Raw genomic sequence first — 22779 nt, 5'->3', positions numbered from 1 at the left:
TTCTGGGAGGCAGGTCCCGACGTCGTTCCAGAGCGTGTGGACAGCCAAGAGTGCAACCTAATGGTGTCCTAACGCCTTGGAGAGCCTTCTAAGTGCCAGGCCTGGGCCTGAGCCTGGGGACCGAGCGATGACCAAGAGCCATGTGGCCCTGCTTGCCTGGGAAATGCAGTAGCCATGGCGAGCCAGCAAGCCAGGCAATGCAGTCATCTCAGTCAGTGGCTGATTGTTTTCTTCTCCTGGCACTTGGAATTCAGTCTTGACCTGGCTGCTGCTTAGTCCCCCCTGACTGGTAGCCGCTGACCGTGAACTGCCCAGCCTCCTCTGTGCTCACAGCCAGGCCCACGTGTGAGCCCCCAAACTCATTGCCACTGAGTCAACACTGACAGACCCTGTGGCTTTTCTGAGACTAAATCGTCATGGGATTAAACAGCCTCTTCTTTTCCCCAGGGAGCAGCGGGTGCTTTTGAACTAGTGACCGTGTAGTTAGCAAGCCAGCTTTTAAGCCACGACTGATAGCAGGGCTCCTGCGTCCCTTCCTGTGGAATAGATAAGAAATGAGTCAGTTAACAGATCCCGACTGTGTAAAGGAACCTTGAAGAATAGCCGGGCAGGAGGGGGGTGGGGGGTGGGGGAGCAAGGCTGTCGGAGAGCAGAGTGGAGCAAGCTGCCCAGATGCGGGCTGGGCACCTTCCCGAGGGAGGACACAGCCAGGCCACTTGGAATGTGGTGCCAGAAAAAAGCTTAAAGATGACTGGATTTATAATTTTTAAAGAAAATCCAACATGTCTGGAAGCATACGCTCGCTTTCTTCCCCACCCCACCCTCTAGCCTCCCACCTCTCTCTGTTCCTGGTTTCCTGTGCCTCTTTCCTGATCCAGTCTCTGTACACATGTGCGCGGGTGTCATTTCTGTCGTTTTCCCTCACCTACGATGAAGGTTTATGCATCCAGTGCCATTCCCATCGAAGAGCTTGTCCAGTGTCCTCGTCAGACTCACAGAGATGCAGGCCCCGCATTTGTCTGTGTTTGAGGCCACTGCTGGACACTGCGTCCAGTCACTTCAGACATACTGGTTACAGTTTTCACTCTGTGTCAAAAAAAGAAACTCTTAAAATTCTTCAAAAAGATACACAATTGCACCCAGCACATACTTTGTCACTTTTTTTTGTTTCTAACCGATTTTGGGGTTTGGTGCCAGAACTGCTAAGAGTCTTCTCTCATCCCTTACGACTGTTTCTGTGTCCTCCAAGTGGAGTAGATGGACGCCCCAGTGTGCGTGCGTGGCTGGCCCCACGTTGATGGCATTTCCGCCCTGGTCACAGAGGCATCGACAGGGGCAGGCCTCTTCCTCCATGATGGTTGTCCGCACGGCTCCCCGGTGTCCCTGGCCATTGGCGGCACACAAAGCTGTGCATGGTTTCCATTTTACACCTCCCCCTGCTCCACAGTGGCCGGGGTTCCCTTGCTGGCCTTCCTGTCCTCGGCCATGGCGCCTAGCCCAGGGCCTGCTGTGTAGTTGGTGTGCAGTGGACATTGTGGAATGAACGAAGGTGAAATCACAGAGGCTGGAGAAGCCCTTCCCGGAAGGAAGCTGTACAGCCCCCTGGCTCTTCATTGACTAGCATCTGTTCCCTGTGCTCTGGCTTCATGGGGCTGTGTCTGTCTGACTCCCACGGGGCTTCCTTGGCTCGCTAAGTTGAATTTAATTAAGGAATAAGCGTGTGACCGATGGATTCTAAGGACAGAGCCGGGCTGAGCAGTGTCAGACAGAGTGGGAGAGGCTCAGGTTCTGGAGGGCCTGCGGAAGGTCTAGGGCAGGCTGGGAGCGGCGGCGGATACCTGGTCCCGTTTCACACCTGGCCGTATGGCCTGTTCCTGGCAGGTGGAGGTGCAGTGTCTGCTGCTGCTGGAGGTGCTGGGCGGCTCCCACAGGCACGCCGTGGACGGCGCCGTGAAGAAGCTCACCAAGCTGTGGAAAGAGGTGACAGGAGCAAGCGGGGCTGGTGGGCTTCGCTGCGTCTGCCCCGGCTCCCCACTGCCATCTGAGCTAGCGGCCTCGCCCTCTGCTCTCCAGAACGCCGGCCTGGTGGAGCAGTACGTGGTGGCCATCCTTAGCTTGGAGCCCAGCCAGAGCTATGCGGGCATGCTGGGGCTGCTGGTGCGTTTCTGCACGAACCACAAGGAGATGGACGTGGTCAGCCGACATAAGGCAAGTGCAGAGCCGGGCGGCCAAGCTGTGCCCGTCCGTCACCCGCCGTGGCCTGAGGGGAGTGAGAGAGTGGGGCTAGCAGCCCCAGGGGCCTCGCCCCACCCGAACATTTCTCCCATGAGCTTCAGATGCCCCCAGCCCTTTACTATGATACGTGAGGTCAGGAAGTTGTTCAGTTTACCCTCCCGCTCTGACTTGGGGCGGAGACTGATGGAGGGTTTGGGGTGAAAGTTGGATTTGCTCATTCATGCGTTCACCCCTAGGTGAGCAGCTACCATGTGCCCAGTACTGCTGGGTGATAGAGATGCTGCAGTGAGGAGGGTGATTCAAACCTGTTCCTCTGGAACCTGCATGCAAGGAGAGTCTGAGGCCTATTTAATTACGCTCGGCTAAGGTCACTGTGAGTTGGCATCGACTCAATGGCAGTGAGTGAGTAGGTGAACGAATGAGTCCTACAAAGGAGCCCTGGTGGAGTAGTCATTACACATTGGGCTGCTAACCGCATGGTCAGCAGTTCGAAACCACCAGGAGCTCTTTGGGAGAAAGAGGAGGCCTACTCCCCCAAAGAATGACAGTCCTGAGAACCCACAGGGGCAGTTCCACCCTGCCCCGTTGGGTCGCCATGCGTCAGAATAGACCCCTTGGCAGTGGGTTTTCTTTGGCAGTGCTGCAAAGGAAAAGGACAGGGCGCCAAGCTACTGTAACAAGGGCACCCGAGGAGACCCAGGTCAGGGTTGAGTCTCAAACGAAGGGGTCCTTCAGGGTGGCGTGAGTGGATATGCACATGACAGCTAACTGGAAGGCTGGCAGTTGGAAGCTATGTAGAGGCACCTGGGCAGAAAGGCCACACGCAGCCTTGGGAACTGGGTGAGCAGCCTCACTGTGCACATGGGGGTGTGTCCTTGAGGGGGACTGGACTTGGCAATGGTGAGTACGGACTGGACGGTCAGGGTGGGTAGGAGTCAACAAGGTCAAGGGGACGGAGGAGCATTTTAGGCCGAGGAAGCGCGCGGGAAGGAGCGTGAAGGAGACGCGTGGGGCTGCGGTGGTGGGAGTGGGTAAGAAAGGTGTTAGCTGCAATTGGCCAGGTAGCAGGCGAGGCCTTTTACTAAGCCAGGCCGAGGAGTTTCGGCGTTCCCCTCGGAGCAGTGGAAAGCCGTGGAAGCCTTTGAGCGGGGTACAGGACGATCCGTGAGCACGGTGTGCCAGGTGCCGGGAAATGTGGGGCCTCGGTTTATTTCACGTTGTGAGATCTGGGAGGCCAGTGTCCAGAGACGTAGAAATGGCAGCCTCCAACCAGGGCCTTGTGTTCCCTAGAGTGCCCTGCTGGAGTTTTACACGAAGAACGTTCTGATGAGCAAAGTCAAGCCTCACAAGTACCTGCTGGTGAGTGCGAGGTAGACCAGATGCGGCTGCGCAGGCCAAGCCCCAGAGAAAATGCTCTGATTTCGGGCATCCCTTTGATCTGGGCTGGTTTACGCCGCTGGGCGCTGCGGGCCTGACTCTCTTGTCTTTGCAGGATAGCTGTGCCCCTCTGCTCCGGTACCTGTCCCACTCGGAGTTTAAGGACCTGATTCTGCCCACCATACAGAAGTCTTTGCTGCGGAGTCCAGAGAATGTTGTGGAAAGTGGGTTGCTGCCCAGCGGGAGCTGGGGAGGGAGACACGTTGCTGGGTGATCTGTACCCCTTGATGCTGGGTAGTAGGAAGTGCTGGTTAAAGATTTTTTTTCCCTCACTGGGACTCTGGGAGGGAAATTGGAGACCCTTTAGAGACTGAGGGGGCTTCAAAAAATTTATGGGGGGGAAAATAGGTAAAAAGAATATTTCCATCAGCTTTTGGAAAGAACTTCGTAAAGTTAAAGTTTAGTAGCCACTTAGCACTGGCGTCAGCAAACTGCGGCTCTCTTGGTGCCGATGTGTTACTGAGGTCAAACTGAAAATGAAAATAAAACTTTCATAGTTTCATTTATAATATTACTTTAAATTTTCCTTATTTATAAACAGGTACTCTGGCTCTCAAAAATTTTTTAAATTGTGGCGCGGAACAGGATTGGCTTTTCTGTCTCAGAAGTTTGCTGACCTCTGACTTAGAGGATTGTCGACAAAGTGTGGGGTCTAACAACCTTCTGGAGACTCAAACACTGCTGTAGACTGTTTGAACTTAGGGTGGAAGTGGCCTTTGGGCCCACAGGACATGAGGGTTGGTCTCTGCTTCTCTTGGGGAAAAGTGGGATGTTGAGGGGCAGTTTTAGTTGATTGGGAAGGAGCAGGGTAGCGCTTCAGCAAAATTTTGGGACAAAGACATGACCACTCTTGTGGCCCTCTAGACTAAGGAGAAGAGCCTCAAGATTCCAAGCCAGGCTGGACACAGTGCTTGATGGCATTTGTCAGGGACTGAGGGAAAATGGGCATTTGTGCTCGATACTGACTGCTCAGTACTTCCTGCCCCCGTAGCTATCTCTTGTCTGCTGGCCTCAGTGACCTTGGATCTCAGCCAGTATGCCCTGGACATCGTGAAAGGACTGGCCAGTGAGTACCCTACCCTGCTATATATAGGCTCAATGGCTGCGCCTTGGGTTTTGGATATTCTGGTCCCAGTTCTTATGGAAAGGGGGACAGCTCCCATTAGAAGGAGAGCGGCAGTTCTCAACCTGTGGGTCGTGACCCCTTTGGGTGTCCACCGACCAGGGTCGCCTAAGACCACGTATTTCTGATGGTCTTAGGAACTGAGACACAGCTCCTTCATCTGTCTCCAGGTGGGTCCGCCCACATGTAGAAACGCCCACATGCGATGTTAACTCATGCTACACATTGCTTCAAGACAAAATTTCATTTATTTGTCATTAGAAGTAAGTATTTCACATTATAGAATCGCATACTGTTTTTTTGTGATGAATCACTATGCTTTAATGATGTTCAATTTGTAACCAAAATACATCCTGCCTATCGGATTTTACATGACGATTCATAACAGCAGCAAACTTACAGTTATGAAGTAGCAATGAAAATATTGTTATGGTTGGGGGGCACCACCACATGAGGCACTGAATGGAAGGGTCTTGGCATGAGGAAGGTAGAGAACCACTGAGATAGAGCTTTACTTAGGACACCATTTGCATAGTGTGTGCCTTGAGGCTTTTTGCAGTGAGGACGTGTGGGGCCTTTGATTAAAACATTGGGACCAGAGAAGATGAAGTTGGTGATTATGTAGACACTCCGTGGCCGAGCTGCCCTGAGCAGCGTCTCTCTGTGTCCAGGTCAGCTGAAATCCAACAGCCCCCGGCTGATGGACGAGGCCGTGCTGGCGCTGCGGAACTTGGCCCGCCAGTGCAGTGACTCTTCAGCGATGGAAACCCTGAGCAAGCACCTGTTCGCCATCCTCGGAGGTGAGCCCATCATCCTGGCCACGGGCACTGGCCCGGGCTCGGCCCCAGCCTTCCTGTAGATGCCAGGATCTGAACTGGCGCTTGGCACTCCCGGTCTGCTCAGCAGGCTGCCTGAAGTGTGGGGACCTGGTGTGCATCAGGATTGTGAGATGGGACCCAGGGGTGTACATCATGGCCTGAGATGTGGTTCCTCTTTCAGTTTGTACATCTCTAAATGCACAGCAGAGAAACTAGGGGGAGGTGCCCCCCAAACCAAAACCACACCAAACTCACTGCCGTCAAGTTGGTGCTGACTCATAGTGACTATAGGACAGGGTAGAGCCGCCCCACAGAGTTTCTGAGACTAGTTCTTTATGGGAATAGAAGGCCTGTCTTTCTCCCGAGGAGCAACTGGTGGTCTCGAACTGTTGACCTTGTAATTAGCAACTTTCAGTAGCTAATAACATTTTAAGTAGTAGGCATAACATTAGTACTAATAGTAATTCAAAATTCATAACATTTAAAAAAAATTTAATAAATCATTTTATTGGGGGCTCTCACACCTCTTATAACAATCCATACATCCATTGTATCGAGCACATTTGTACATATGTTGTCATCAACAGTTCGAAAACAATTCCTTTCTGCTTGAGCCCTTGGTATCAGGTCCTCATTTTCCCCTTCCTGCTCCACCCTCCCAACCCTGTGAACCCTCGATAATTTATCAGTTATTTTTAGTTTCATATTTTACACGGTCCCACGTTGCTGTTGCTTATCCCCCTGAATTCATAGCATCTTGGTGCAGTGAGTTTTTCGCATCTATGTCTATATATATATTTTTTTACTCCCTCAGTTTTCTCTGAGAGCGGATCTGCTTCTGTTGTTTGGGAGCGGATCTGCTTCTTTTGTTTGGCAGCCACAGCCTCGCCAGCATTATGTCAGCCCACCTTTACACCCGAAGGTCCATCCCCGGGGTCATGTCCACAAGTCCATCACCCACATTTCCCCAAAGGGGAAATGTGAATTTCTTGCTAAAAAACAAGGATCTTCAGAGCAGCTCCCACGCCCGAAGCTACCAAAATGTCCGGTCATAGGGAAATGGTTCGATTGTGGTAAGATCACGCAGAGAACTACTGTGCAACACTGACAACACCACACACGTGTGCGTCTCCCAGCCGCCCAGCACGTTTGGCTTGGGAGATAGAAGTGAGGCAGCAGGAAGGGCTGTGCTCGGGCTGCAGGAAGCCCATGAGCTAGAGGGAGCCCCGTGCTAGGAGGCAGGGCAGCGGCCGGTGGGCACAAGGAGAGAATGGCCGGCAAAGACGCCATGGTGACACCGCCGGTTGGTGGGTGGTTTCTCTGGCAGACGTGGCTCTCACTCGTTTCTCTTTCAGGCTCAGAAGGAAAACTGACCGTTGTGACCCAGAAGATCAGCGTCCTCTCAGGTAGACCCTTGGCCCTGGGTGCTGGCAGGAAGCGGGGTCTGGTCTGGGCGAGTGGAGTGTGAAGTTAGGCAAGACGAGCCCACCTTTGGGCCGGGGATCCCTTGATGGATGCCCTTGGACATCCATCTCGCCCCGCAAGCAGGGCTGGCAAGTCTAGTGGGAGGCCTGCCTGGCTTCCTTATTGGGCAGGAAGCTTGGGAGGGAGGGTTTGTAATGGGCAGGATGTAAAGAGGCAGCACTGCTGGGCAGTCTGAAGAGCGGAGGGCTGTGAGCCTGCACAGAGAACTTGGTGGGTGAGGTGGGCCTCGGCAGGGCCTGAGCAGGGAGGCATCTTCTGGCTTTCAGGGATCGGGAGTATCAGCCACCACGTGGTGTCCGGGCCTTCCAGTCAAGTCCTGAATGGGACTGTGGCCGAACTGTTCATCCCATTCCTCCAGCAAGAAGGTAATCCGTCCCATGCACCCTGCTGAGCGTGCAGTTTGGACTCCCCACCCTCCTGAAGAAAGGCTTCCCAGCCGGAGCCCCCTCTGCAGAGCGCATTCTCGTGATTGCTCTCGCTCCACGGTGGTCCGCTTGCTTGCCTGAGCTTGCCGTGGCTGACCTGGTTATAGGCCGGGGCTGACCCAGGCTCTGCTTCTTGCTCTAGTTCACGAAGGCACCTTAGTCCATGCCGTCTCCATCCTGGCTCTCTGGTGTAACCGGTTCACCACGGAAGTACCCAAGAAGCTCATGGAGTGGTTCAAGAAAGCTTTCAGCCTTAAAACCTCCACCTCAGCAGTGAGGCACGCCTACTTGCAGTGCATGCTGGCCTCCTTCCGAGGTAAGAGCCTTCCTGTGGGCCCATGTTCAGGCCTTCCTTGTAAGAGAATGGCCGGGCCTTCTAGCCACTCACGGTATCCAGCGTTCCTCTTCGGGCAATGTCTGTATCGTTTCTTCTGGAACTCTGGTTTTCGTCATGGTCACCTTGCATGTGGAGCAGAAGCAGGCCAGACTGCTGTTAGGGACTTGGAGTACGCAGGTAGGACTGAGGAGAACCGCCCCAGGCTTTCCAAGGCTGGAACGTTTATGGTGAAGGGTGCCCCGTTTTTCTCACACACGGTGGCTGGTGGGTGTGAGCCGCTACCCCTTCTGTTAGTATGTTTCCCCCCAGGGCTGCCTAGAGCCAGCTGCCACTGAAGCCCAGAATCGGACCCTGTTTCTCTCCTGATCAGACCTTCGAAGCTTGGACCTTAATTGAAGGAGGACCGACCCTGGCCAAACCCCCTTGCTGCATTGCCTGAATGCCTGGGGACACACCTCTGTCACATAGTTCACATAGTACAGGTCCGACTCTCTTAGTCTTTGTTCCAGACCAGAGCTGGGAGCCTTCCACGTGTGGGTGCTTGGTCTCCACGGCAGATTCTCTGGCCCTCTCCTTCTCTGCCTTAAGCCGTGTTTCTTTTGAAAAGGATTCAGACGCCTAATGGTGTGCTTTTGAAAGTCACCCCGAGGCTTCGTGGTGCGCGCTGGAAGCATGTGCAGGAGAATGAATGTGGTGGGCATGGTGCTGAGGGTGGGCAGCATGGCAGTCACAAAAGGACAGATAGGGTATGATTCTCCTCTTAGGAGAAGACGGGAATAGATCTTCAACAGAAACCAACGCTCCCAGGAGGTTTTGAGGGGTGGGAGCGCTTGTTCTTCTGGGAGCTGGGACCGGAACGCTGGATGTGGTCGATTGTGCACAGCAGGACCAAGAGTAGTGCCACCACTGAGCAGTGCATGAACAACCCCCACAGGATTCCAGATCCGCCCCCCAGGGTCATCCTGTGTGAAGTGTGCCATTGATGATGAACTTTGCACCTCTGCATTTCTTTGGAAGAGTAGCGGGAGGAGGGGGTGGCACTAAACGGAAGAGGGGAGAGTAGTAAGGGCTCTCTTGTGAACCCGTCTCGCGCAGTGGACCCCATGGTCTGCGCACTGCCCCAGGCACTGCGGCTTGACTGCACGGTGACGCAGTGTCAGCTCTCTGAGGGACAGAGGCACCTCCTCATGTCCCTCCTTACATCCCTGATTGTCCAGCGGGGTGTACCTACGTCACACTGTCCTTATGCTGTTGACCAGCTTCAGGCCGAGCTCCTAGACGACCCAGGCGTGGCTGGGCTTCGTCACTTCAGCTCGTGCTACGAGAGGACTTGGAATAGACACTAAGCGTTCTCAGATCTCAGTGCCTGATGGCAGCTGAGGGAAGTAGGAGTGTCACTGTGGAAAGGTTTTGCTGTTCCCGTTGGCGTAGTTAGGAAAACATAGGGGCCCAGCTGTGGTTTTAGCCTGTTCCTGCGTTTCCTTCGTGGGTTTAGTTCCCAGGCTGGCAGGTGGGCTCTGGTTTTGGTATGTGGGCAAGGGCAATTGGGTAGGCCTTGGGAGCCTTACTGGCGGGCTGCTGGGCGCGGTGACGAGGAGCAGCTCACATCCCCATTTCCTTGTCCATCCGTTGACTGGCTGGACGGTTTGATTTGTGTGGATCCTTCTCGCTCTGGTCTCACAGTTGCAGTTTGGCTCTCTGCTCTGACTCCAGATCTGCTTCTTTGCCGGTGAGGCCTGCAAAGTGAACAGCAGGGTTTGGGCCGGCAGCTCAGACCCAGACAGGTCACGTGTCTCGCAGGTGCTCCTGTCACCCCGCAGCTCCGGCCTGTCTGAGCTGCTTGTCCTCTGCCCTCAGGTGACACGCTGTTCCAGGCCCTGGACTTCCTGCCCTTGCTCATCCAGACTGTGGAGAAGGCAGCCTCCCAAAGCACGCAGGTGCCCATGGTCACGGAGGGGGCTGCCGCGGCGCTGCTGCTCACCAAGCTGTCAGTGGCTGATGCGCAGGCTGGTAAGACCCTGGGATGTGCAGGTGCATGGGGACCGGTGTCTGATGTCCAGGGAACTCCAAGATCCACTTGGCCACCTACCACATGGGGTCCCACAGGGCCACTTACCAGGTCTGCAGGGAAGCGCCTGAGGACCTGCCCGCCCTCCATTGTCCTGTTGCTGCGGTGCTCTGGGGACGGGGCTGGAGGAGAACTCCCAGGCTGACCTTCAATCGGCTTTCTGTTCAGACTACAGAATGCAGCAGACATAAAGGAGTACCAGCGCCTTTTGAAGAGTTTAGGGGCCATCACACTATCTTTTCACCCACTGTTTGAAGTACCCCTTGTAGAAGATGAGGGGAAGCCTCCTTCCAGCCCCACCTGCCATTCAGGTCCTTTTGCCTGATAGTGGGACAGGACTGCTCTCCAGAGAAGCTTTTTTTTAAAAACATTTTCTTGAGGGCTCTTACAGGTCTTGTGACAATCCTACATCTGTTGTATCAAGCCCGTTTGTACATATGTTGCCATCATCAGAGATGTTTGATGAGTAATCCCTCAGATACCTGGCTCTTGGCCATAGACTGAGCAGGGGCTTCTGAGAGCTCTCGGAACACAATGACAAGAGAACGGCACGTGCCAGGGCTTTTTAAAGCGCTTTCGCACGCGGAGAACATCCTAGAAATGAACCCAAGACAGCAGAGCAGAACCTTGCTGCTGCTCCATGGCCTGCCATTGGATTCGTGGCTCCAACCCCATCACGTCGCGCAGACGGATCAGAGCTCATGGTGTGATTAGAAAGGGAGTCGGGCGCCTTCTGCCCTGGGCTGGCCCGCAGTCGACCTGGCAGGGATGAGAGCAGTTTGCAGCCGTTTCCCAGAACTTGCCCCGGGGTGTAGGGGGGAGAAGGCACGGTGTTGCTGCAGCACGTGCCGCATGAGCAGCTTTGGAGGAGAGATTGCAGCTAGGTTGAGGGCTAGGGAGGGTTTCGGTGGCTGTGTGAGTGAGCGAGTGGCAGCCAGCCCAGAGGCGGGAAGAGCAGAGACAGCGTGGCGTGTGTGAAGGAGCACATTGCACAGGTCCCTGGGTCTGTGGGCGTGCCAAGGGGGAAGCTGCTTGCCTAGGCTCCTGTGGGCAACAGAGGACTTGGAAGGCTTTCCTACAGGTTGTGACGCTGGACACAGGCTCGAAGCCAGTAGGAGTGGCCAGGGGGAGGAGGTGGGCAGGGCCTGGTGGGCAGGCTAAGCAGCCAAGGGCGCCTTTGTGTCCCCGCAGAGGCCAAGCTGAGCAGCTTTTGGCAGCTGATTGTGGATGAGAAAAAGCAGATTTTCACGTCCGAGAAGTTCCTGCTGCTGGCTTCCGAGGACGGTGAGTGACTGCCCGTAGAGCCAACTCGACATGGGGCCGCGCCAGCCACCCAGCCAGGGGCACCCTTCCTAGTCGGCTCGGGAAATCCGGCCATCAGCTGGGCTGTCGGGGAGCTAGAGCACGGGAAAGGGGGTGGCTTGGAGATTTATGGAGACGGCGGTAATGGTTGTGGGCTTGAGCCTGACCTGAGCTGTAATTACAGCCGATTTGTTAATTGTGTTGAAGAGGTGGCTGCGAAGCTCGGGGGCGCCGTGGCGGCACCACTCCCCCTGCAGGAAGCGCACAAACTGCTGCTTTCTCTCCCGGCAGTAGAGGAACAGTTGATCACCGAGTGTATGTTTAAAAAAAAAAATCTAGATTGCCTTCAGGGTGTCTGCCGCTAATTGGCGGTTTGAAAAGGCTTTTGACTCAAAAATCACAACATCGTATTAATGCACTACAACTGTTACCCATGTCCCCGAGCTTTAGAAAATTTCGCTAGTTCTAAAATAGGGAGAGTCACATAATTTTAAAAAATTAAAATAGATGAGGGGGCGTGAGACAGTTTGTGGCAAAATGGAATTCAGAGATGATGAAAGCTGGTCATGCACGTTTTGGAATCCCTTTGTACCGGAGGATCTAGCCTGAAAATCCTGCCCCTCCTTCAGGCCTTACCCACCCAAGTTTCCATTTCACGCTCGTAAAATCAAAGCTGTGCCGCCAGTCCCTTCCAACTTGTAGCCACTCTATGGAGCAGAGCTGAGCTGCCCTGAAGGCTTCTACTTCACATTGCACTATTTCCTTTGGGGCTTTTCTGGCTCAGAGATGACCCATTTAAAAAAAAATCGATATTTTATATTGACATGGCTATCAGTTTGTTACCCTTTTGACACATGCGGTCAGGTGGCTGCATCCGTACTGCCTATCCTTGGAGCTCCTTCCCTAAGACCTTTTTCCGAGTTCTGTGCTGCTTCTAAATGATTCCAAAATGTGTATACTATTCCTTATTAAGGTGCACGTATCTAACCGTTCCTTATTAAGATACACTTATCTAGAATAAGCCCATGATTTGTGATTCAGTGATCGTCGCATTGATATTTTGTCGTTAAGTTTCTTTTCCTTTGTAGGCATGCGCGTTCGCATGCATGCGTGCACGTCTGTGTTTGAAAAGCACCTCTGTTTCTCTGCCCTCCCAGCCCTGTGCACCGTGCTGCATCTGACGGAGAGGCTGTTCCTGGACCACCCGCCGAGGCTCACAGGAAGCAGAGTTGTGCAGTATGTGAGGCTGACCTGTTTGGGGGAGGGCATGGGGGCCAAATGAGGCTATTCTTGACAGTGAGCCTTGAGAAGTGGGACTGTAAGGGGGAGGGTGGGAGGGTGGGGGGAGGCAGGAGGAGGATTATCTCTGAGGAGGGAGGTGGGAGGACTAGGGAAAGGCAGGTAGAGGGGCTGTCTGTGGACAAGTTCGGTGCTCCAGCCTTCCCCCATCGCTGCCCCTGTGCGCGCAGGCAATACCATCGGGCTCTGGTGGCCGTACTCCTGAGCCGGACCTGGCACGTCCGCAGGCAGGCCCAGCAGACGGTTCGCAAGCTGCTCTCCTCCGTCGGGGGCTTTAAGCTGGCGTGTGGGCTCCTGGAGGAGCTGAAGACTGTCCTCAGTTCTCACAAGGTGGGGGCATCTGGGCTTTGGACCTGGCTCTCGGTCCTGCCTGTGCTTTTGAAGTCCTGCCGGGGCCGCTCCTGGCTCCTCTTGCTCACTCAGACTGAGTGATGCCAGAAGCTTCCCTCGTCTCACGCTCCGGTAGCAGCTCCATCTCTTTCCCAGTGACTTTGTCTTCTCTTGCCTTGTGACTTGTAGCTCAGCCCCCCCCCCCCCAATAGTAACTTAGTAACATTGTATCCTTTAGGGCACTTTAATTGTTAAAAATGTCTTCCTCACGCGTCCTGAGTTCCCACAGTGCGCGTAACAGCAGGCAGCACAGGACTTTTTAACCATAAGTTTTATAAGCTGTCTAGGGCTGGGAGTGTTGGGATGGCCTGCAGCGTCCCCATCCACAGGCCTCATTCCCGTTCCCGGCCCCTTGGGACAGGCTTCCGCTCCCGCCCACATACCACATGGGGGCTGTTGGCCCATCTTGGGCTGGCTCTCCTCTCCTTTCCCCTTTCGGTCTCACACGAAGCTCCAGTCCCCCTCCAGCAGGCACCCCTGAGAGAACAGGGAGTGGGGGCATCTCCTCCCAGCGTCTCTGCCCTTTACGTGCCCAGGCTGTACAGAGCTCCTGGCTCAAGTGTTGTCTCCATGCAGGTGCTGCCCTCCGAGACTCTGGTGACTGATACTGGGGAGGGGACCGAGGTGGGCAAGGCTGCCGTGCCCCCCCGGGTCCTGCAGGAGGCACTGTGCATCATTTCCGGGGTGCCAGGGCTGGCGGGGGACGCTGCTAGCCTGGAGCAGCTGGCCCAGGAGATGCTGATTGTCTCCCACCACCCCTCCTTAGGTTCGGGCCTGGGACGGGTTTGAGGGGGTGGGTGTGGGGGTGGCGGGGCAGGGTGAACGCCGGCAGAGGCCTCAAGCACCTCCCTCCCTCAGTGGCCGTGCAGTCTGGGCTCTGGCCGGCGCTTCTCACCAGGATGAAGATCGACCCTGAAGCCTTCATCAGCAGGCACCTGGATCACATCATCCCCCGGATCACCACCCAGAGCCCGCTGAGCCAGGCGAGTGCAGGAGCAGGGAGGGCTGCCAAGGCTGGGGCCCTTGGCTGGTCATCGACAGGAAATGCAGACTGGTTTAAACACAAAAGGAAACCTGCTGCCCCATCTAACTCTCTAGTCCAAGAGTGAGGCTGGCCACGGGGCCTCCGGTGTGCCCCTTCCCACCCTCTGTCGGTCTCTGTCTCTTGCCTCTGCTTGACATCAGGTGGGCTCCACTCTCAGGCCATCTTTCCCTGTCTGGTAGCAGAATAGAGCCCCAGGCTTCCCTGTTGTCCCTGCTCGGTGCCACTGTTTTCCAGCAGGGTCACCTGGCTTGGGGTCTCATTGCCCCTGCCGGCTGGAGTCACACTTGCTCTTCTGGAAGGGACAGAGCAGCTCCATCCATTCCCGGGGTGGAAGCTGGGCACAGCAGCCAAGTGGCTGCCCATAGTGATGGGTCTGTTTGTCCGGCAGTCCTCCATGAACGCCATGGGCTCCCTCTCCCTCCTGTCCCCGGACCGGGTCCTCCCGCAGATCATCAGCACCATCACGACCTCTGTGCAGAACCCTGCTCTGTGCCAGGTCACACGGGAGGAGGTTGCCATCATGCAGACCCCCGCCGGGGAGCTGTATGACAAGACCATCATCCAGAGGTGAGGCCCCTTGTGCGCGCACCCACGCCTCGCTCTGTGGGTGGCGGTCAGGACCATGGTGCTAAGGCCCTGGGTGTGAGGTCCCATCTGCCTGAGCACAGGCCAGCACCTTCCTGGTGCCCAGTGACATTGCCGGAGACCTTGTCGGCTCTGACTCGTGGTGACCTCGCCGGCTCAGAGGGGAGCTGTGAGTCCTCCATTGGGCTCTCGGGGCTGGCTGTTTAGGAGGAGCTCTCTGGGCCTTCCTCCCAAGGTGCTGTTGGGTGGGCTCAAACCACCCACCTTTCAACTAGCAGCCGAGGGTGCTTGTCGCTCAGACTGGCTGGGATGTCAGGGTTGCAGTGAATTGGCCAGAAGCCAGACCTGGCGGCCCTGTCCCTGCCTGGCTGACTGGGCCTTTGGTGTCTCAGCGCCCAACAGGACAGCATCAAAAAGGCCAACATGAAGCGGGAGAACAAGGCCTACTCCTTCAAGGAGCAGATCATTGAGCTGGAGCTGAAGGAGGTGAGTGCCCGGGTCACCTGCTTCCTGGGAGCTGCTTCTGATCCCCCATCCTTCCGCTGCGCGAGCATGTTTCTCACTCCACCCTGTGCGGGCAGCAGTGTTGTGAGGAGCAGTAAGCATGGGCTGAGAGTCCGGGTCGACTCGATGGCAGTGTGCACTTCTGTGCTCTTGTTATCGTCTGTGCCAGGCAACCTGGTTATGCGCATTGCTGGTTATGGGTATTGCTCAGCTGCCAACTGCACAGCAGGGTGGTTTGAACCCCGCAGCCTGCTCCCGCATAGATGGCAGTCCAGAAACCCCTTTGAGCAGCTGTTCCCAGCTCTGCCCCTCGGGGGCTCCATGGGTAAGAATTGGACTCAATGACAACGGGTTTCGGTGTATTCACCGTGTGAGGCGCCCTGGTGGTGCAGCCATTCAGCTGTCGGCCGCGACTCGAAAGGCTAGTTGTTGGAGCAGCTCAGTGGCACTGAGGAAGAGAGACCTGTTGGTGCTTCCTAAAGGCAACAGCCAGGAACGCCCCATGGGGCAGCTCCTTTTCCTGTCACTGGGGCCTGGTGGGCTGGTGCTTACTCCTTGCCTGTCCCCAGCGCCGTGAGGGCTGGGTCCCGTGTCAGTGCTGCTCGGGTGAGGCTGTCTCCTGTCTCGGGCCCTTGGTTCTCCCCTGGCTCTCGACAAGTCTGGGTTCTTGTCCATGTCGGCAACTGCTCACGTGTCTCCACTTTCCGCTCCATGCCCGCTTAACCGTGCATCCTTCGGGTTTCCTCCTTGTTGCCCGCCGGTCTCTGGACTCCCCTTACTCCTCCTGCCTGTGCTTAGCTTCCGTCTGTCCGTCCTCACCTGATAGACTGAGCTCCGAGAGGCCAAGGACCTTGTCTGTCTGGTTCCCCGAGGTGTCCGTGGTCTGGAGCAGGGCCCGGCACAGCGCAGGTGCTCAGTAAACGCTTGTTGAATGAAAGCGCGGCTTCTCAGTGCACCATCTCAGCCTGCAGGCCTCTTTCAGGTTTCAGTTTGTGTGGGGGGTCGCTTCCTGGAGGAGCTACCAGGACACCCTGCTCTGTACACTGCAGGCCCCTGGGTTCTGTAACATGGCCAGGGGCCTCCTCAGCCCTCTTTGCCATCATCTGTAGGGGTCCCGTTTCTCCTGCTGTCGTCATCAGCTCGTCTCCGTCCTGTGGGGGCTCTGTGGGAGGTGCCGGAGGCCCCTCGGTGGGTCTGAGTACGGGTAGGGTGCCGTTGGTGGGCCTGAGCTCGCCTTCTCCAGGTTCGGAGTGAGACCGGTTCCCTGGAAATGGAATTAGGTTGCCCTTCCCCCCCAGGAAATAAAGAAGAAGAAAGGCATCAAAGAGGAGGTGCCGCTGACCAGCAAGCAGAAGGAGATGCTGCAGGCCCAGCTGGACAGGGAGGCCCAGATCCGAAGGCGGCTGCAGGAGGTAAGGGGGTGCTGCCACCCTCCCGACCCTGAGCCTTCTGAGCTGCGGGGCTGTGCTGACGTGCTGGGACACCTCTGCTTGCAGCTGGACAGTGGGCTGGAGGCAGCCCTCGGACTGCTGGACACCGTGCTGGCCAAGAACCCGGTGGGCCTGACGCAGTATGTCCCGGTGCTGGTCGACGCCTTCCTGCCCCTGCTGAAGTCTCCCCTGGCTGCCCCCAGGATCAAGAACCCTTTCCTGTCCTTGGCTGCTTGTGTCCTGCCCCCTCGACTCAAGGCTGTGGGTTAGTGCTTGACCACTGGCTGCATGGAGATGGGGGTGGGGTTGGTGTGGGGAGGCCGGTGGAAATCTGGCAGCCTCCCTTTCCTCCTCCCTATGGGGGCAGCCCCAGGGGCCAAAGGCCACATGTCGGAAGGAGTAGCGGGTGTATTCTCTGCCTTAATGTCTGCTGGGCCCGCCTGCCAAGGACCAGGTTTGAGATTCAGAAGTCAGGCATTTGGTACAATTAGGACAGGTCTTGGGTCACAGGGCCCTTCGGGGTAGCCCAGGACTCCTGAGTAGCCGTCACAGAGCCAGTGAGGCATCTGGGACCATTGGCTTTCTGTTAACTGAGGGATAAAACAAAAGCCAGCTAGAGTGGCTGGTGGGCCGCTTACAGTGGTCTTCAGCTTGTGGGTGGTTTCATGATCAGAAGCAGTTCCTTCCCGACTGAGGGCAAGACTGGTATCCAGGACCTGGGCTGAGTAGGGCAGTCAGCCTGGGCCATGTGGAAGCTGTTGCCCGGCTGGCTGAGGCACCCTGTGGATGGAGCTCTCCTCTCGGCTGAATAACTTTTGTGTGGGCTGTGCCTTCTTGGGTCACCCAAGGGTAGCCCCTTGCTTGCACACCCTCGGGCAACGTCGTGGTCTCGTGAGGAATTGTGTCAAGCCCGTTTTGGCCAAGCATTCAGGGTTCTAAGTCCAGGATGAGGCCCTGAGACACGGGGCCCCCGTGTCTGCGTGGGGTGGGGTCAGATCTGCACCTCAGCAAGGCCCTTTTCTTGGTTGCAGGCACTCTGGTGAGCCACGTGACCCTGCGTCTGTTGAAGCCGGAGTGTGCCCTGGACACGTCGTGGTGCCAGGAGGAGCTGCCGGTGGCTGTGAAGAGGGCTGTGAGCCTGCTACATTCCCACACCATCGCCAGGCTGGGCAAGAGCGAGCTGGGTAGGGGACACCGTGGGAGTGGGAAGGCTGTGTGTGTGGGCGCATCCCCAGGCATTCTGAGCCTGCCCCCTCCCTGCTCTGTTGACTCGGCCGAGTGGCAGTGAGCGAGGTGGACCTGGTGGGGGTTTCTGCGCCCAACCCAGGTGCTGTGAGCCACCAGTGACTGCTGTTGAAGGAGTCCAGCGGGGCGCATCCACTTCTTGCCCTCACAGATGCCGCGCCGCTGTCTGCACCCGCGTTCTCCTTAGTCTTCCCATTTCTGAAGATGGTGCTGACCGAGATGCCCTACCACAGTGAGGAGGAGGAGGAGCAGATGGCCCAGGTCCTGCAGATCCTCACCGTCCACTCCCAGCTGAGGGCCTCGCCCAGCACCCCACCCGGGCGAGTGGATGAGGTTGGCGGGAACTCTCCTCTCCCCTTGGCTGATGGGGTCAGGGAGGCAGGAGCTTCCTGGTGGGGACGTCGTTAAGTCGTTCTACCTACAACGGCTGCTGCCACCATGGAGAGCCAGGGTCCTCTCTTCGAGCAGCTCCCGGGCTCAAGGAAGCTTACAGATATCTTGGGTTTGAGCTTCTGGCCCCAAAATGTTGATGGATTTTGCATTTACCTGATGTCTTAGCTGTCCAATGCTGCTCTAGCAGAAATGCCTTTTAACAAACAGAAACGTCTTCTCTTGGCAGTTTAGGAGTCCAGAAGTTCAAATTGAGCAGCAGCTCCGGAGGCCTTCTCTCTGTCAGCTCCAGGGGAAGGAGCTTGTCTCTCCAGCTTCTGCTGCTTGGTTCCTGGGAGATCTCTGAGTGTCTTGGCATCTGTCTCCCTCATCTCTCACTGCTGGCTGGTTTCAGCTCTTTTATATCAGAGGAGAGTGAGTCAAGATACACTCTCCACTAATCCTGGCTCAGTAGCATCCCAGTCAGCCCCTTCCCAACTGGAATTCCAACCACAAGTCTGGAGGGTTAGGATTTACAACCCTTTGTTTTTGGGTGGGGGGAAGGCATAATCCAATATGTAGTGTACTACCCTTTGGCTCCCCCAGATTCCTGACCTTGCGCATGCAAAACAGAGCCACCCTGTCTCATTCCAAAAGTCTTACATCAACTCCAAGTCCAAAATCTCATCTTGTGAATCAAATGTCAGTTGGACTTTAGGTGCATTCCATCTTGGAGTGCAGAATTCCTCTCCATCCATGAACCTGTGATATCGAGACCACTCCCAGAGTCACCTGGGGGACCAGGAGCAAGATGGACATTTCCATTTCACATGGGAGAAATTGGAGGGAAAAAGGCCCCAGGGGCACGGAGCCAGTTCAGAACCCAGCAGAACACATCCCATTATCTCTCGAGGCTTGAAAACCATCCTCTTCCTTAGGCCAATTGTATGAGGCCCTACCCTGCAGGCTGAGGGTTGGCCAGGTCCTCTGGATTTTGGGTGAGGTCCCTCAGCCTTGGGCTTCAGCCTCCACTTCTGGGCCCCGTGGGGTGGCAACTCGGGCTCCCACGTGTTCTCAGAACTCACTGCCCTCAAATTGATTCCAACTCATTGCCAGTAGAACACAGTAGAACTGGCCCCATGGGTTTCCAAGAATGTGACTCTTGGAGTAGAAAGCCTCATCTTTCTTTCTGTGGAACAGCTGGTGGTGTCGAACTGCTGACCTTGCAGTTAGGAGCCCAGGCCAACTGAGTGGTCACCCCGCGCTCCCTTCGCTCTGGAAGTCCTTGTTCTGCCGCTTGGGCATGTTAGCCGCACCCCTTCAGCTTTGGGCATTGGCCTCGTCACCTGATACACCTTCATGGCAGCCCTACACTTGGAACAAACTGACAAAGGCCCTGCTCTCTGAATCCAAGAGACTGGGTCTCAACTCTTTGGCACTGAGAAGGCGCTGCTTCCCGATTTCCTCCTGGCAGTGGTACTCATCTCTCAGCTGCTCCACGGGTGAGCTAGTTTTTGTTTGTTTGTTTGTTTGTTTCCCTCTTGGAGGACAACACCTGTAGCTCCATTGGCCTGTAGACTTCCGGGCTGCAGACAGCTTCTTTCCTTTCGCTGTCTCTGGTCCTTCCAGTCTACACCGTGGTCTTGCTGCTGGGATTGTTGGTTAGGTCCATCCCTCACTACCTTGCTCTCTCACAGAACATGATGTAACCACACCCTCAGGGAAGACCCTGGGACGCCTCCCCTGGGGCGATGCCACAGAGGCTCCTCCGTCGGCGAGTTCTGTTTTCACTCTGCTCGGCTCATGAGTGGATTCCTCTCTTTATCCTCATTTTCACAGAAGAGGCAAGGAGAAGCCACGCAGCTCTTTTAGCATCCAACTGAGAATTCTTATCAGCCCGATGCCCAAGTTCATTGCTTGCAAGTTCTCCTTTCCGCCACACACTTGAACGTAACTCGGGCATGTGCTTTGCCACTGGATAAAAGGCCTCACCTTTCCTCTGTGGTCCGGTCCCATGCTCACCGTTTCCTTGTCCAGCCTCATCACAAGCCCACATGACATCCACACGTCAGCACCATTTTGTTTCCGGTGCCTGTGTGCTCTCAAGGTGGCAGCGACCTGCTCTGTAGCTCTCCTACTTCCTTCTCAGCCCTCACCAGCCTTGCCTTTGGTGTCTGCAATGCTACCAAGGTCACCGGTGCTTGTGTGCTTGAGTGCCTGAAAGCTCTTCCAGTGTCTACTCAGAAGCCGACTCCAAAACCACTTCTGCACTTGAGGCTCACGTGAGAGGGGCGCCTCACTCTCAGCACCACGGTTTGCCATCATCGTCCAGGGCTGCTTTAGCAGGAATGCCACACGGAGGCTTGAGCAGACAGACAGGCTCTCTCACGGTTCAGGAGGCGAGGCGTTTGAATTCAGAGCGCCAGCTCTCCAGGAAGACATTTCTGCTTCTCGGCTCCTTGGAGATCCCACGTGTCTTGGCAACTCTTTCTTCCATCTCTTTCTCTCACTCGCTCCCGGTGTGCGGATTCTCTGTCATAGCTCCTAAGAGAGTGGTTCCGGACACCACGCCACGCTCATCCTTGCCGCTCAGATCGTAAATGGGGTTGGCGCCACAGGCATCGAGGCGAGGGTTGTCGGCACATGCTTCAGGGGGGGAGAGGGTTGGGGGGGCCACGGGTGGGAGAGCGGAGAACACACACATGTCAGTCTGTCACCCTTGAACTCTGGCTCAAGATTTGAGAGGCAGTCTCCCTTGGACTCTCTCAGAGCCATGAGATTGGCCCTCCTTCAGTTAACTGTCTAATACATGAGGTCGTAACAATGGGTCAAATGAAGGCATGCGCATTTAAAAATTGCCAGCCTTGGAGAAGCTAACTGGGAAATGCCAGGCCCTGGGGCTGACCGATGCTGACTCTTTGGTGTATGCCCTTGTGAACTATTTGTGAGCACGTGCGAAAAGCTCGGTGTCACTGTTTACCATATGACTGTGCATCCTGCAAGGAGCCCCGTTGGTGTCCTGGGCTGAACATTGGGCTGCTAGCCACGAGGTCAGAGAGTTCAAACCCACCAGCTGCCCCAGGGAGGAAGCTGCTGCTGCTGCTCCCACAGTGGTTTAGTCTCCGACAAGCCGCAGGAGCAGTGAGTTCTCTAGTCGTAGGGCTGCTGCGGACAGCAGAGCGTGTGCCTTGGACCTTTGTCCACACCAGGGCGGAGGGACGGGGCTCACACTGGCCATATGTGTGGGATTCCTTGCTGTGGACGCCAACATGAATTGGTGCCTGCTTTCACTTTCTGACCCCTCCCTGTTGTGGACAATGAGTGGGCGTGGGCCGCCCTGGGGGGCCCCCTTTCTTCTCCAGGCCGACTTCACCCTCACACAGTGCTCACCTCCACCCGACTCATGCAAAAGGACGCCAGCCGGTTTCGCTTTGTCTCTGTTAAAAATGTCCCAGTGGAGCTGAGTATCTCTGCGTTTCCGGGTCTCCTACCCGCCATAGGCTTTGAATCACAAGCCTGCGGTGGTGGTTTTTATTTCCCTGAGCGTCACGGCTGACTGGGGTGAGCTCCCCCAGGCTAGCTGGTTGTAGACCTCGGGGTTCCTGCCATGGAGTCTGGTGAGTGCCCCGGCCAGGAGGTCACCTGTGCAGGCTGCCCGCCTTGGTTTCAAGCCTAGTCTCGTTTTCTCCTAGAACGGGCCGGAGCTGCTCCCTCGTGTGGCCATGTTGCGCCTGCTGACGTGGGTGATCGGGACGGGATCTCCTCGCTTACAGGTGATGTGGCTTCCCCACTAAACTGCCGCTGTCACTGTCTGGGAGTCATTCTGAGGACGCGGGGCTGTGTCCTGCTTCTTCTCTGTTTCCTGGGCCCTGCCGCCCGAGCCCTGACCTGGAGCTGGGGTCTCGACCCCCTTGTGGGGCGGCCGCAGTGGGCACGCTCGGTGCTCCACTCAACCCCACGGGTCTGCTCTCTGTAGGTTCTGGCTTCAGACACGCTGACCACGCTGTGTGCCAGCAGCAGTGGCAAGGCAGGCTGTGCCTTCGCTGAACAGGAGGAGGTGGGCGTGCTGCTCAGTGCCTTGCAGTCCCCGTGTGCCAGCGTGCGGGACACTGCGCTCCGGGTACGTGCCAGCCTCCCTTGTCGCTATGTGGGAGAGTCTACCCTCACTCACGGGAGCCACGTACCTGCCCCTCATGCCTGTGTGCTCTGGATACTTGGGGAGAAAGGGTTACGGGGTGGGGACTGGCGGTTTACCTGAGACTCAGGACACCTACACAGGTGGCGGGAAGCCCCGCTGTCCACTGTTCTCATCCCTTGCGAAGATGCAGTGTGGGTGGGTGGGCATGTCTGTGGACTGGTCTGGCCCGTGGGATTGGTGCCTTCTCTCAGCCCACCACCTGGCACCTGCCTTGCCTTGTTGTTGCCTTTGGGGTCCAAAACTGAAAGAACGCCTTTGGAGTGGTGAGGAGGTGGTGGTGACGCCACTGGCTGAGGTTTTCTGGACAAGCTTATTTTGCTGGTCTCTGGTTAAAATTAAGGAATGTGGGGCAAGGTGTACTTCTTGGTTGAAGCTGAATTCATTCCATCCGGGACTTTCCTCTGTGGAAAGTCTTTCGTTAGAGTTGACCCTTTCAAAAGGTTTGTCCCTGTCAGACAGTGCCGCTGAGTGGGTTCCGATTCCT

General features: G+C 56.1%; 1 protein-coding gene across 1 annotated transcript in view; it reads left to right on the top strand.

The window, feature by feature from the left end:
- The window catches only part of GCN1 (GCN1 activator of EIF2AK4), a 51892-nt gene that overhangs the window by 5085 nt on the left and 24028 nt on the right, over positions 1-22779 (top strand). Inside the window, exons 5-28 of the mRNA XM_030887427.2 lie at positions 448-457; positions 1882-1980; positions 2074-2208; positions 3526-3594; positions 3728-3836; positions 4664-4738; positions 5467-5595; positions 6969-7019; positions 7365-7463; positions 7666-7839; positions 9718-9870; positions 11120-11212; positions 12388-12466; positions 12700-12859; positions 13496-13685; positions 13778-13902; positions 14353-14531; positions 14942-15035; positions 16352-16465; positions 16550-16748; positions 17515-17667; positions 17880-18061; positions 21790-21870; positions 22074-22217. Coding sequence (XP_030743287.1) covers positions 448-457; positions 1882-1980; positions 2074-2208; positions 3526-3594; positions 3728-3836; positions 4664-4738; positions 5467-5595; positions 6969-7019; positions 7365-7463; positions 7666-7839; positions 9718-9870; positions 11120-11212; positions 12388-12466; positions 12700-12859; positions 13496-13685; positions 13778-13902; positions 14353-14531; positions 14942-15035; positions 16352-16465; positions 16550-16748; positions 17515-17667; positions 17880-18061; positions 21790-21870; positions 22074-22217 — 2896 coding nt within the window. The remainder of the gene's footprint in view (positions 1-447; positions 458-1881; positions 1981-2073; positions 2209-3525; positions 3595-3727; positions 3837-4663; positions 4739-5466; positions 5596-6968; positions 7020-7364; positions 7464-7665; positions 7840-9717; positions 9871-11119; positions 11213-12387; positions 12467-12699; positions 12860-13495; positions 13686-13777; positions 13903-14352; positions 14532-14941; positions 15036-16351; positions 16466-16549; positions 16749-17514; positions 17668-17879; positions 18062-21789; positions 21871-22073; positions 22218-22779) is intronic.

Source organism: Echinops telfairi, unplaced genomic scaffold, assembly GCF_000313985.2.
Source record: "Echinops telfairi isolate 266 unplaced genomic scaffold, ASM31398v2 ScPeMD7_7412;HRSCAF=8450, whole genome shotgun sequence".
In the NCBI taxonomy this organism is placed as follows: domain Eukaryota; kingdom Metazoa; phylum Chordata; class Mammalia; order Afrosoricida; family Tenrecidae; genus Echinops; species Echinops telfairi.
The sequence above is the reverse complement of the archived record's forward strand: the minus strand, read 5'-3'. Positions and strand labels throughout refer to the sequence as shown.